This window comes from Hylobates moloch, unplaced genomic scaffold (assembly GCF_009828535.3).
Source record: "Hylobates moloch isolate HMO894 unplaced genomic scaffold, HMol_V3 SCAFFOLD_3, whole genome shotgun sequence".
In the NCBI taxonomy this organism is placed as follows: Eukaryota; Metazoa; Chordata; class Mammalia; order Primates; family Hylobatidae; genus Hylobates; species Hylobates moloch.
In genome coordinates this window covers 171,139,490-171,153,565 of record NW_026652278.1, presented here as the reverse complement: position 1 = coordinate 171,153,565, position 14,076 = coordinate 171,139,490, and the positions used below count along the sequence as shown (strand labels likewise).

At 38.0% G+C, this 14,076-nt stretch overlaps 1 protein-coding gene across 6 annotated transcripts in view; it reads right to left on the bottom strand.

Annotated features, from left to right (window-relative positions):
* TENM3 (teneurin transmembrane protein 3) overlaps positions 1-14,076 on the bottom strand; it is a 1,044,221-nt gene that overhangs the window by 118,790 nt on the left and 911,355 nt on the right. For all 6 annotated transcript variants that reach the window (XM_058436908.1, XM_058436909.1, XM_058436910.1 and 3 more), the window contains one exon: positions 4,126-4,340. In XM_058436908.1, coding sequence (XP_058292891.1) covers positions 4,126-4,340 — 215 coding nt within the window. The remainder of the gene's footprint in view (positions 1-4,125; positions 4,341-14,076) is intronic.

The following is a 14,076-nucleotide window of genomic DNA, read 5'->3' as shown; positions in this document are numbered from 1 at the left end:
GAATTCTGAGTTTTAGCTGGTCTTTCAAGGCAAAAGCACAACCATCACCTTTATCATAGAAATAACCATTCGCATCACACTGTGAACAATAAAATAAGGCCGGGGTAGTGGGCATGATGGTGGGGAGGAGGAGCTGACAGGTTTTGAGTATCTACCCAGTTCTAGGCTCATCTGCAGAAGTGTTTCACACGTGAATTCAGGAGGGTGATTCAAATACCTAAAAAAAGTTCCCTACTTTAACACTAAAACCATCTGTGCCCAAAATTACCAAATTATAAGGAATAAAAATACTTAACAATCTTTGTTCTTAGGACATAAAGTGGTCACTTAAGGGCAAATGTGAGTTTTGCTTTGTAATACTTCTAAGATGGAGACACAGATTTGTTTTTGGGGAGAAGAGGAATCTTAGGACCTTATGCTCTTTTTAGGAAGAAATTCTTGGGGCTAACTCTTCGATTGCACTACTCCGCGGGAGCCATCATGAGACAAAGCTTATACTTGATAAAGGTTTCATATAAAGTGAGACAATTTCAGTGTGAAAGCTCCGTTTAAAGGTCATTTTCTTATGATTTAATATTACCAAATATACACGCTTTTAAAATCCTCATTTAAAGTTGCTTTAAACTACGATGTATTAACAAGTCGTCTTTTGGAAAATCAATAGAAGAAAAGTTTGCCCGTGTTTGTTGTATTTATGCTGATTATCTAACAGACCATTTAAAAACAAATAGATTTTGTTTCAGTTATCTTGGTGGTTCACTTCTGAACAGTTAGATTATATGTTTAATTCAATTCTGTTACTAAAACGATGAGTTCTTAGAATCTATGAATACTTAACTGTGTCCTTACATCAACTCTTTGGTAGTGGCACAGTCTTGCTGTAATTGGAATATACAGAATAAAGAGATTTTACAGATCATCTGATCCAGCTCTTTCATTTTACCAATGGACACTAAGGCTCAGAGAACGGACGCTGCAAGGTCACAGAGTGAGAAGGTGGTAAGGGTATGCTTAGAACTCAGGCTTCCAACTCGTATTCGACAAGAGCCCTCACGTGAATGCACTAAAATGCTACAGTATACTTCACCATAAGGCTCTGCATTGCCTCCTGAGGACACTAACTAACCAGGAGAATGAACTGGCATCAGGGAGAAGACAGCCCACTGATTCCTTGGCAACAATCAAACGGGCAGTTTTACAAAAGGTCACAAACACTGTGAAAGCTCAAGCAACTATTCTGAATGGCTGGCCAATTTTAATTATTTCAGGTTGATTTATTTAATGTTCCTCAGAAACAGAGAAATGTTCAATTTGGGCTGCTTTATAGAATATTTCATGTTTAAACACTGAACTCACAAACAGTTGTTTGCTCTGCTGATCTTGAATAAACCACAGGAAGAAACTATAACAACCGTGAAGCTTAAGAAAATGCATAACCTACTTAAACACATATATTGTGGTAGAAAAGAAAAGGGGATATCATATGTATTGTGTTTAAATACTAGAAGGATTATGAGAAAACCTGAAACTGCACCTTTCATTTCTCTAATTTTAAATGTTATATACAACTTGCAGAGTCAACTAAATCTTTAAATAAACCTTTCAAGTACACAACACAATAGACAATTCTTATCTGAAATTATTTTCTAGAATTTGTAAGTTACGTGTTCACTATTGTGCTCAGCTTAGAGGTGTATTTCTTGAATTATACACAAATAATCACACATGTGGTTTCAGTGGGAAAATATTTTTTCATATTTCACTGGACAATTCCACTTAAGAAAATCTGTTTGTTTTTTTTTTTTCCTAGACAGAGTTTTGCTCCTGTCGTCCAGGCTGGAGTGCAATGTCACGATCTCTCGCTCACTGCAACCTTTGCCTCCAGGGTTCAAGTGATTCTCCTGCCTCAGCCTCCTGAGTAGCTGGGATTACAGGTGTGCGCCACCACGTTCGGCTAATTTTGTATTTTTAGTAGAGATGGGGTTTCACCATGTTGGTCAGGCCGGTCTCAAACTCCTGACCTTAAGTGATCCGCCCACTTTGGCCTCCCACTGCTGGGATTACAGGCCTAAGTCACCGTGCCTGGCCTTAAGAAAATCTGGTTATTATATCCTAGTCACTGTCACCTATAAGATGAACTAGAGTCAAACCTAAAATTTAAAATGGTCCAGACTGGCTGGGTGCGGTGGCTCACGCCTGTAATCCCAGCACTTTGGGAGGCCGAGGAGGGTGGATCACCTGAGGTTGGGAGTTCGGGACCAGCCTGACCAACATGGAGAAACCCCATGTCTACTAAAAATACAAAATTAGCTAGGCATGGTGGCGCACGGCTGTAAACCCAGCTACTCAGGAGGCTGAGGCTGGAGAATCACTTGAACCTGGGAGGCGGAGGTTGTGGCGAGCTGAGATCATGCCATCGCACTCCAGCCTGGGCAACAAGAGCAAAACTCCATCTCAAACAATAAAATAAAATAAAATAGCCCAGACGCGGTGGCTCATGCCTGTAATCCCAGTCCTTTGGGAAGATGGATGGATTGCTTGAGCCCAGGAGTTCAAGACCAGCCTGGGCAACATGGTGAAACCACATCTCTACAAAAAATACAAAAATTAGCCAGGGGTGGTGACACGCATTTGTAGTCCCAGCTACCCAGGAGGCTGAGGTGGAAGGATCACCTGAGCCAAGGAGGTTGAGGCTACAGTGAGGTAAGATTGTGCCATTGCACTCCAGCCTGGAAGACAGAGTGAGACCCTGTCTCAAACAAAAAACAAAACAAACAAAAACCAAAACCCCAACAAACAAACAAAAATATAAAATTTAAAATTGGGCATTAGTACTTTATAAGAAGTATACAATGCATAAGAATCAAATTTACTTTAATATAGATATTAAAAATATTAAATAGGAAAAATGAATACACTAAAGCCTGATATTCAGAAATTTCATAGCCATAAAATTAATATATGTATATGAACTAAATCCACAATTACATTAGAAAAAGCATGTTGAAATCTTCTTACTCATCTTTCTTTAAAGATATAATTTCTTTATTAATACGTGACAATTTTTCTTCATAATTTATGTTTCTAGGTTACAAAAAATATTTCTCACAAAATTATGCGATATAAAGCATACATGAAAACTCTCCAGTCCTTATTTTATAAATCACACTAAATCAGCATGAAATTCTCTGGGTAAATAAACTGATTATTGAATATAACTTTAGGCTCATCCTACTGTCAATTTTAATTAATCAACTATTAAATTTTTGATATTCCTCTATGTACTAATGTAATAGTTGACCTTGGGGAAAGTCTCAGTTCCAATTTTATGGTAGGTAATTTAAATAACTTCTATCAGAGATGATGAAACCTATATTAAATGACAATTTCCAATTTACATACTATGACCCGGTACTGTATTAGATTATGAAAAAGGCTGTGGAATTGACAATAGTTCTCCATCTGTGATTGCTGTTGTGAGGGAATTTTTATGCAAGGGAAACGACTTTAAAGTTCTTTGATATTAAGGATATCTGAATTGTTTTGTGTACCACGCTAATATGATCATACTTGGTTATCTCTGAAAGCTCTCTTGCCTCTTTATCTCAGCGTTGATCAATTTAGATGAGGAACAGCGCTTGAGTTGATAAAGCTCATGTCATCATATTTATGTTGATGTTCCCATAATTTCTCTACTAAGAGTAAATCTGGCATAAACTAAAAAAATACATTTTGAACAGAATGAATACGTGTTTGAGATGAATATGTTATGCATCTATTACATGAAAGGAATAAGATCATCGGAAATTATCATAGAATCTTTCTAAAACACTTGGAAAATCCATGGTGTTTTACTGGGTGCTCAGATGATGCTCAATATTCATTAAGTTACTCACAAAATTCAGTACATTTTAAACAGTCAAATCAGGAAGAAAATATTGTTCTTCCCACTACTGATTCAAAAACCTCAGAACAAGTAACCTACATTCCAAATTCTTTCTACTGTAGAAAGTCAATTCAAAAGTCGTCAAACAGTTAACCAAACAGTTGAGCTTAAGAAAGAGAATAATTTCAGAAAATGCAACTAGCAGTTCTTATTATATTGATAAGAAAGCCTAGTCTTACCTGAGTATGGGAAGGCGGTAAGCCTTTTCGGCCATATACTCCAATCAATGCATCCTTCTGAAGAGAGATATTGAATTTAAGAAACTGTGGCTGATCAATGAAGAGCTGTGATCTCCAGAAGATCCCAGGAGGAACTTCTTGAATTGCTCTTCGGCCAATATCAAGTTCTCCGGAATCTATGGTGTTATTTTCTTGCATAAATCCACCTAATTTTCCTGAATGTAAGAGATCCATTGAGGAAGAACAAAATTTTTTTTAAAAAACACAACAAAAACGGTTTTTAAACTTTTTGAAAAAGTTATTTTTACTAAATGCTCAAGCCATTTCATCTTCTGATAAATTACGCTCATAAAATTTGCACTTTAAAAGCTTCCACTATTAGATACTGGTGTTTTACTAATTCTGATTTAGCTCGTAAGATATTTAAGTTAAAATCCTTTTGACTTCCCCCAAGGTATGCCTATTACTAAAGCTGTTTTCACACCTACAGTCTTTCTGTTCACTTGAAACATAATTATCTTACAAATTATGTGTCTTGTTATTTCTTGGGAGAGATTAGGTCTGGTACTTATCAGTCATTCTAAACATACTATAACACTGCAAAGTGTAAATTAGGGCAGAATGGATTATGGAGATTTCTAAATCAATCCTTAAGCAAACAATAAAACCAATCGATGGTTCGGATTCATGTAGTTCTATCTAAATGACATACTAGGATGAATGAAAAACATCAGATGTTGGCAGAGAGATAGAGAAGGGATACTTGGGGCATTGTGAGGGGAAAGGAAGGAGGGTAAGCTTAAGTGCTCACATAGCTTTTGTGTAGGCTGTTACAACTTTTTCTCTTTCTTTTGACCCTCATTTCAAACTCACTTGTAGTCTTAGTGGACATACTGTGTAGTTACTTCTGACCACACTGATCTTTGATGCATAGGAACAAAACCTCTTTTCTCCCTGGATCCCTGCCACCTGTTAAGAGACACCATCTCTTCTCTTCCTGCATGGCCTCCTTCTAGAAAACAGATCCAAGACTCCTCTTTTTGGTACGGTGTTCCCCTTTTCCCTCTTTGTCAAGGTTCTTTCTCAGTTATTCTGATGGGGGTCATGATAAGAGTTTCCGCAATTTGCCATGAGTGGAAATATAACTACATTGTCTCTTATGCAGACGGGTCCAGAAGGCTGAGGAACAGAATGGAACTGGGCAAATTATCTTCTATCAATTCAGCCCTTTTACACTGATAACAACAGGAGGGTGAGGAGTGAGGATCACTTGAGCTCAGGAGTTAAAGTCCAGCCTGGGCAACATAGTGAGACCCTCGTCTCTTAAAAAAAACTGGTAACAAAGTTGACTTACTACCAACTTTGTCTTTAAAAAAAAAAAAAAAAAATTAAACTGTTAATTCAAAACGTAGAGGATGTGATTTTAAGTCTGAGAGCTGTAAGCTATCTCATCTTAGTGATAAGGGAGACAGTCTTCTAACTATCTGTGAAGAGTTATTAGTTTAACACTGAGTTCATTTTTACTGAGTGTCTGCTAGCGGCAGCACTGTAGGTGACTTAAAAAAAGAAATATAAACCAAAGAGTAGAATCTTAGAGATTATCTAGACTTCCACAGCTTCTGCCATCAAGTAGTAATTACCTGGGTGGGGAGACAACACCCACAAACTGATAAATTGAGACCCTAAAGCAAAATATGAGTAGGAGTCAGAGAAAGGCACTATCACTGCAGGCTGGAGGTTGAGAGATTTCACAGGAGTTAAGTTTGGCGGTAAACATTGAGGAACAGGTAGGATAAGGTTTCTGAGCTGGGATAAACATCGCTATCACAAGCAGGGCCGTGGAACTTGACAGGTGTTAGGTTGGTGCTCAGCAGAGAAATCCATCTGGCCAGAAAAGAAGATAAAGAAAACTCGTTTTGGAGTCAGACAAACCTGGGTTTGAATCCTGGCTCTGCCAACAATTAGCTGTGTGACCTTAAGGAAGATACTAAACCTCATTTAGAAAATGGGGAGAGTAACATAATGATTGCACCGTTACAAGGATTCCATGAGGTTTGGTGCATCAAGTGCAAGCTGCAGCGTCTGGCTCTCAGGAGGTATTGAATGGGTTTGTCGTGGGAGGGATGCGGGATAAGGTTGGGAAGGGAAGTGGCATCCGTCTGTGGAGGGCCTTGGATACCAGGTTAAAGAATACGGTCTTTATACTTTATGCTAGTGATTTTTTTGTATTTTCACTCTATCAAGAGTGTTATTACACCCTTTTCCCTGAAGATGTATATATTTACTAGTATTCTGTTACTGTGCATGTCATTTATGGTATGTTTTTAAAACAGATACTTGAAGACTGATTATGGGTAAGTTGCATTTCGATGCCTCAAATACACTTATTCTTGTGTGGTGGTGGGGTGTGTAAATATAATCAAGAGAAACAGAATTGAAGATTACTAAGGAACATGACCTGCAATCACAGACCCAGTTTATGGCCTATAGGATCTGAAGCAATTCACAAAAAATTCACACTTACAGATAAATGCGAGGTTTGAGGGAGAGTACATCACTAGCAAATGTCAGAATTGCTTTCCACCTGGACTACTGCATCCTACATGACACACGTACCATCAGTTGTGAAGGACAGCTATAACTAAATGGAGACCCATTCAAGGTTCTGAGCAGGCTAGAGGTGAAATGAAATCACTGTTTCAAGAGCATTACTGTGCAGTAACTGTGGGAAGCCTGGAAACGAAGAGATGAGTGAGGACACAGCTGCAATAACCCAGGTATGAGGCAGAAGAGGGTTGTACAAGAAAACTAAATAAAAAGGCATTATTTATAATCTCCCTTCCTCTCTTCTTTCCCAGTGTTCACAATCATGGTAGCTATCAGGTCTATTTTTCTTGAACCAATTCAGTAATATAAAATGATCTAAGGAATAAAATTTCCAAATTGAGTTATAGTAATCACTATAATTTTTCCACACATCAACTCTTAGATTATAAGCTGTAGATCATTCATAGGATTCAAAGTATTTATTTTACAATAGTAATACTTGTTCATTTCAGCAAAATTAGAACATACAGTTAAAGAAAAAGAGAAAAAATATATATAATGCTACCATCCAGAGATTATTTTGCTTTCTATCTAAACAGACATCTTGCTTTACTCAGAAATTTTTAATTATCTGAGACCAATTTCTACTTTTCATTTAGGAAGCTTCTGCAAAGGAACCTACATTTGTCATCAAGGAGCTTTTATTGAGAAGATTCAGGGGAGAAAGAAATGGAACTAATCTTCAACTGAGAATGACAGGTAGTTTCACCCAAGAGGTTGGTATCATTTTGAGATGAGGAAACTGAGGCTCAGAGAAGTAAATGATGTGGCCAAAGTGAGTGATGGAGTCAAGACCGAAATCAAGGTCTGCAGAATTCCAAAACCATCTGTTGTATATAATCCTCAATAAAATCTTTGCTTTTTATTAAAACAAAAATATTATTTTAAATTACTAAGTTTTAAATTTATTTGTCTATTTCATATAAAATCAGATATATTGTCACCGAGCCACCTTAGAGAATATACTTACAATGTCAGGACATAAAGTTTATACTTATTTTTATAAGTTTTATATTGATAAAACTTAAAAAACTAACATGGAAGGCCAGGCGTGGTGGCTCATGCCTGTAATCCCAGCACTTTGGGAGGCTGAGTTGGGCGGATCATGAGGTCAGGAGATTGAGACCATCCTGGCTAACACGGAGAAACCCCATCTCCACTAAAAATACAAAAAATTAGCCGGGCGTGGTGGCGGGTGCCTCTAGTCCCAGCTACTTGGGAGGCTGAGGCAGGAGAATGGCATGAACCTGGGAGGCGGAGCTTGCAGTGAGCCAAGATCGTGCCACTGCACTCCAGCCTGGGTGACAGAGTGAGACTCCATCTCACAAAAACAAAAACAAAACAAAAAAACGTGACATGGATACTATAACATAATACTCTTTATGTTATAATTCATAATAAGTTCCTCATAAGTTTTTGTGTTTTGGTTGACTCCTACATGAAACTAATTTTAAAGTACTGAGTAGAGTAGCTGTTCTCTTCCCCTCTAAGATGTTAGTATACATATCATATTTTAATATGAATATAGTTTATATTTAGACTCATTGAAGTTTATACATTTCTAAGGCTATGATACTTGATTGTCATTCACAAGTTCGATCTACTATGTGAAGCATATGTAATTTAATCCACTCTCTTGAGTTGACCCTATTGCTGCTATTAATGGTTTTCTGAGTTTTAATAGCATACCTGTGCTTTGAGAACTGGTAAGCATAAATTCATAAACTGGTGTTAATTTCAGAATTTTTTTCCAAAACATTATCTTTACCCAAGAACGTTAGTTGTGGTAATGGTAACCAAGTTCTGATTTCTAGGGTTTCCAGTTTCACTATGTCGAAGCCATTTAATACGCTAGGTATTCTTGCCTTGTTGCTTTCTCCACAAATTAATTTTGAGGGGTTAAAATCTTTCTCACAGAAATGATATGTGAACACATTGTTGTGTTGGCAAGTATATCTATTTATCCTATTAGTCCCATACATAGGTAATTTAACAGGTGGCTCTTTTCCAGAAAAAGGGGGTTCTTCATTTGTAAAACAAAAGATCCAAGATTGGTAGAGTGTGCTTGAATGGGATAGCAACTGTGATGATTTTTTTCCTCCCATAACGAAAAAATACCTAATTAATCATAACACCACAGAATCTTCGAGTTCTAGTACCCATGGGGGTCATCTAGGGTAGCCATATCCCTAGGAAACATTAAAACTTTTCAATAAGGAATGGGGTAGGAGATTAATTTCTATTAATAGACCCTCAATAACATTGACATGTTGACTTTCTTTACAAAAGAAAGGCATACCTCTCACATACCCAAAATATTACTATGACTCATTGTCTTGGAGCATAAAACTTCCAGTATGCCAAAAAAAGGCAAAATTAAAAGTATTTTTGTGGTGAAGCCTCTTTTATTTAAGACACCATAAACCCAAGGTAGGGCTTCAGCGACTTTCCCTACTTAACATAGTTCCATTAAGGGCAAAACGTGGGGTTAACAATGGGGTATTTGGGACTACTGGCATGCTTCGAAGTCAAATATATCAAGAAAGAGAGATAACCTTTTTAATGAACTTATCACTCACCCCAACTACTGTCAAAGAATGCTTTTATTTATTTTTTATTTATTTATTATACTTTAAGTTCTACAGTACATGTGCACAATGTGCAGGTTTGTTACATATGTATACATGTGCCATATTGGTGTGCTGCACCCATTAACTCATCATTTACATTAGGTATATCTCCTAATGCTATCCCTCCCCCCTAGCCCCACCCCATGACAGGCCCCGGTGTGTGATGTTCCCCTTCCCGTGTCCAAGTGTTCTACAAAGAATGCTTTTCAACTGCAGAAGAATTTAATGACTACCAAGAACACAGCAATAAGGTAAGAAACATGAAATGTAATGATGCTTTATTTATTCCAGTTGTCAAGGTTAGGACAAGGATTTGTGCTTTATCTTGCTACCTATCTACCTAGAGCAGGGATTCAGAACTGAGAGGTTCTAACAAAATGTAGATTAATTTATTTGAACTGAAAAAAATAAGTCAGCCTTTTTCTGACAAAAGGTAAATTTGGGCCAGGCGTGGTGGCTCACACCTGTAATTGTAGCACTTTGGGAGACTGAGGCAGGTGGATCACAAGGTCAGGAGTTCGAGACCAGCCTGGCCAAGATGGTGAAATCCTGTCTCTACTAAAAATACAAAAATTAGCTGGACATGGTGGCGGGCGCCTGTAATCCCAGCTACTTGGGAGGCTGAGGCAGGAGAATCACTTGAACCCGGGAGGTGGAGGTTGCAATGAGCCGAGATCACACCACTGCACTCTAGCCTGGGCAACAAAGCAAGACTCCATCTCAAAACAAAAAAAATGGTAAATTTGATTTCAATGAGTACTGGATCCGACAGTTAAATTATATGGCAGATATTTCCCCAAAATTAAATGAGCTAATGAAATAGACACATTTAAAGCATATACAGGCATACATATTGCACATTTTCTTCCAGACTACCACAATAAAGCAGATATCACAATGAAGTGAGGTACACACATTTTTTGGTGTACCAGCGCATGTAAAAGTTATGTTTACACTATACTGCAGCCTATTAAGTGTGCAATAGCATTATTTCCTTTTTTTTTTTTTTTTTTGAGACAGGGTCTCAAAAGCTGTCACCCAGGCTGGAGTACAGTGGCCCAATCTCAGCTCACTGCAGCCTCAATCTCCCCGGGCTTAGGTGATCCTCCTACCTCAGCTTCCCAAGTGCCTGGGACTACAGGCGCACACCACCAAGTCTGGCTAATTTTTTGGTATTTTTTGTAGAGACAGGGTTTCAACATGTTGTCTAGGCTGGTCTAAAACTCTTGGACTCAGGCGATCCACCAGCCTCAGCCACCCAAAGTGCTGGGATTACAGGCATGAGCCACTGTGCCCAGCCAACAGGTTTCTACAAATCAACGTATAACCTTAATTTAAAAAATTTTATTGCTAAAAAATGCTAACGATCATCTGATCAAGTCACAACCTTTCTGCTGGTGGAGGATCTTGCCTCAGCGTAGGTGGCAGCTGATTGATCAAGGTGGTGGTTGCTGAAGGTTGGAGTGTCTGTGGCAATTTCTTAAAATAAGACAATAATTAAGTTCGCCACATTGATTGACTCTTTTCATGAAAGGTTTCTCTGAAGGATGTGATGCTATTTGGTATCTTTTTACCCACAGTAGAATGTCTTTCAGAACCGGAGTCAACCCTCTCAAACCCTGCCACTGCTTTATCTACCAAGTTTATGATAATCTAAATCCTTTGTTGTTATTTCAACAATGTTCACAGCTTCTTCACCACGAGTAAATTCCATCTCAAATACCCACTTTCTTTGCTCATCCATAAGAAGCAACTCCTCATCCATTAAAGTTTCATGATGAGATTGCAGCAATTCAGTCACATCTTCAGGCTCCACTTCTAATTCTAGTTTTCTTGCTATTTCTACCAGATCTGCAGTTACTTCTGCCATTGAAATGTGAACCCTCAAAGTCATCTATGAAGGTTGGAATCAAGTTCCAAACTCCTGTTAATGTTAGTCTTTTGACCTCTTCCCATGAATCATAAATGTTCTTAATAGCATGTAGAATGCTAAATCCTTTCGAGAAGGTGTTTTTTTCTTTTTTTTTTTTTTGAGACGGAGTCTCTGTCTGTCATCCAGGCTGGAGTGCAGTGGCGCCATCTTGGCTCACTGCAACCTCCGCCTCCCAGGTTCACACCATTCTCCTGTCTCAGCCTCCTGAGTAGCTGGGACTACAGGCGCCCGCCACCGCGCCCGGCTAATGTTTTTGTATTTTTAGTAGAGACGGGGTTTCACCCTGTTAGCCAGGATGGTCTTGATCTCCTGACCTCGTGATCCGCCTGCCTCGGCCTCCCAATGTGCTGGGATTACAGGCATGAGCAACCGTGCCTGGCCTCCAGAAGGTTTTTAATTGACTTTGCCCAGATCTATCACAGGAAATCACTATCTATCTATTATGGCCTTACAAAATGTACTTCTTAAATACAACTTGAAAGTTGAAATTAAATTAAATATGACTTGAAATTAGTCCTTGATCCATGGGCTGCGAAATGGATGTTGTGTTTGCAGGCATGAAAACATTAACCTCCTCGTACATCTCCATCAGAGCTCTTGGGGGACTAGGTACATTGTCAATGAGAAGTAATATTTTGAAAGCAATCTTTTTCTCTGAGCAGTAGGTCTCAACAGTGGGTTTAAAATATTTAGTAGCCATGTTGTAAACAGATGTGCTATCCTCCAGGCTTTGTTGTTCCATTTATAGAGCACAGGCAGAGTAGAATTAGCATAATTCTTAAGGGCCCTAGGATTTTAGGAATGGTCAATAAACATTGGCTTCAACTTCAAGTCACCAGTTGCATTACCCACTAACACAGTCAGCCTGTCCCTGGAAGCTTTGAAGCCAGGCCTTGACTTTTCCTCTCTAGCTATGAAAACCCTAGATGGCATCTTCTCCCAGTCTAAGGCTTTCATCTACATTGAAAATCTGTTGTTTAGTGCAGCTACATTCATCAGTGATCTTAGCTAGATCTACTGGATAACTTGCTGCAGCTTATACATCAGAACCTGCTGCTTCACCTTGTATTTTTATGTTGCAAAGACGGGTTCGTTCCTTAAACCTCATGAACCAACCATTGCTAACTTCAAACTTTCATTCTGCAGCTTCCTCACCTCTCTCAGCCTTCACAGAGTTGAAGAGAGAGCCTTGCTCTGGAGTAGGCTTTAGCTCAAGGGAATGTTATATCTGGTTTGATCGTTTATCCAGGCCACTCAAATGTTCTCCTTATCAGTAATAAGGCTGTTTTGCTTTCTTATCATTCATGTGCTCACTGGAGTCGTGCTTTTAATTGCCTTTAAAAACTTTTCCTTTGCACTCACAACCTGGCCAACTTGGCGCAGGAGGCCTAGCTTTCAGCTGATCTCATCTTGGACATGCCTTCCCCACTAAGCTTAATCATTTCTAGCTTTTGACTTAAACTGAGAGACGTGTGATTCTTCCTTTCACTTGAATACTTAAGAGGCCACTGTCGGGTTATTGATTGGCCTAATTTCAATACTGTTGTGTCTCAGGAAATAGGGAGGCCCAAGAAGAGAAAGATGGTGGGGACGCTGGTCACGGAGCAGTCAGAACACACACATTTATTGATTAAGTTCGCTGTCTTATGTGGGTGTGGTTTCTGGCACCCCAAAACAATTATAAGAGCAACATCAAAGATCACTGATTGAAGGTCACTGTAACAGATCTAATAATAATGAAAAAGTCTGAAATATTTTGAGAATTACCAAAATGCAACACAGAGACATGACGTGAGCACATGCTGTTGGAAAAATGGTGCCGACAGACTTGCTTGACGCAGGGCTGCCACAAACATTCAGTTTGTAAAAAACACGGTATCTGGGAGGCATGATAAAGCGTAATAAAATGAGATCTTCCTGGAATACGATGAAAGCATTGCAAAATGATAATATCAAAGGTGAATTAATATGAGCAATAGTTCCATTTTTCACCACATTCTGAGTATACCAGATAAACAAAGTACCACTAAGTAGAAGAATAACAGGTAAAATGAGCAGTATTTTGCTAAGCCTTGGTAAAGTCTTTTTTGGCATCCTACACAGAAACCGGGAAAAGGATTGGTTCTAAAAACAGTGTAATAAATCTTTTTTCAAAGTAGTTAGTTGCTGATTCCTTGCTTTCATGAGAAATGTGATAGAACTGGCAGCTTATAGACAACATATTTTTTAGAAATAGATCACAATGTGATTTTTGACATATGACTAATAAGAATGTCAAATAATTGAACAGCATCACTTAAAAAAAATCCTTCCATTGCCACTTACTTATTTTGTAGCAAGATTTCTTTTGTTTATATTCATAAGAAAGGAAAACAGGATTAGAATTGAAATTGAATTTTGTTTTATTCTTACAAGGAATATTCATCTATGAATATATAAACTATTTGAAAAAAGTTCCCATTCATCTCAGAGAGGTATTTTCAATACATTTTCACTTTTTATGTTTCATATTATCAAAATGTTTAACACATTTATATTTCAATACATTTTCACTTTTTATGTTTCATATTATCAAAATGTTTAACACATTTATATAAGAATTAGGTTGTTTTCAGTCAAATGTGTACAACTAATAATTGTAACCATAATTTAATATAGAAGAAAACAGGTTTTTTTAAAAACATATGATCTCAAAAAATAAAAAAAATTTAACTTTGTATAGCTATTTTGTTTAAGGGGGTCACAAGAACAAAATAGTTTGAAGCCCATTGATCTATTCTA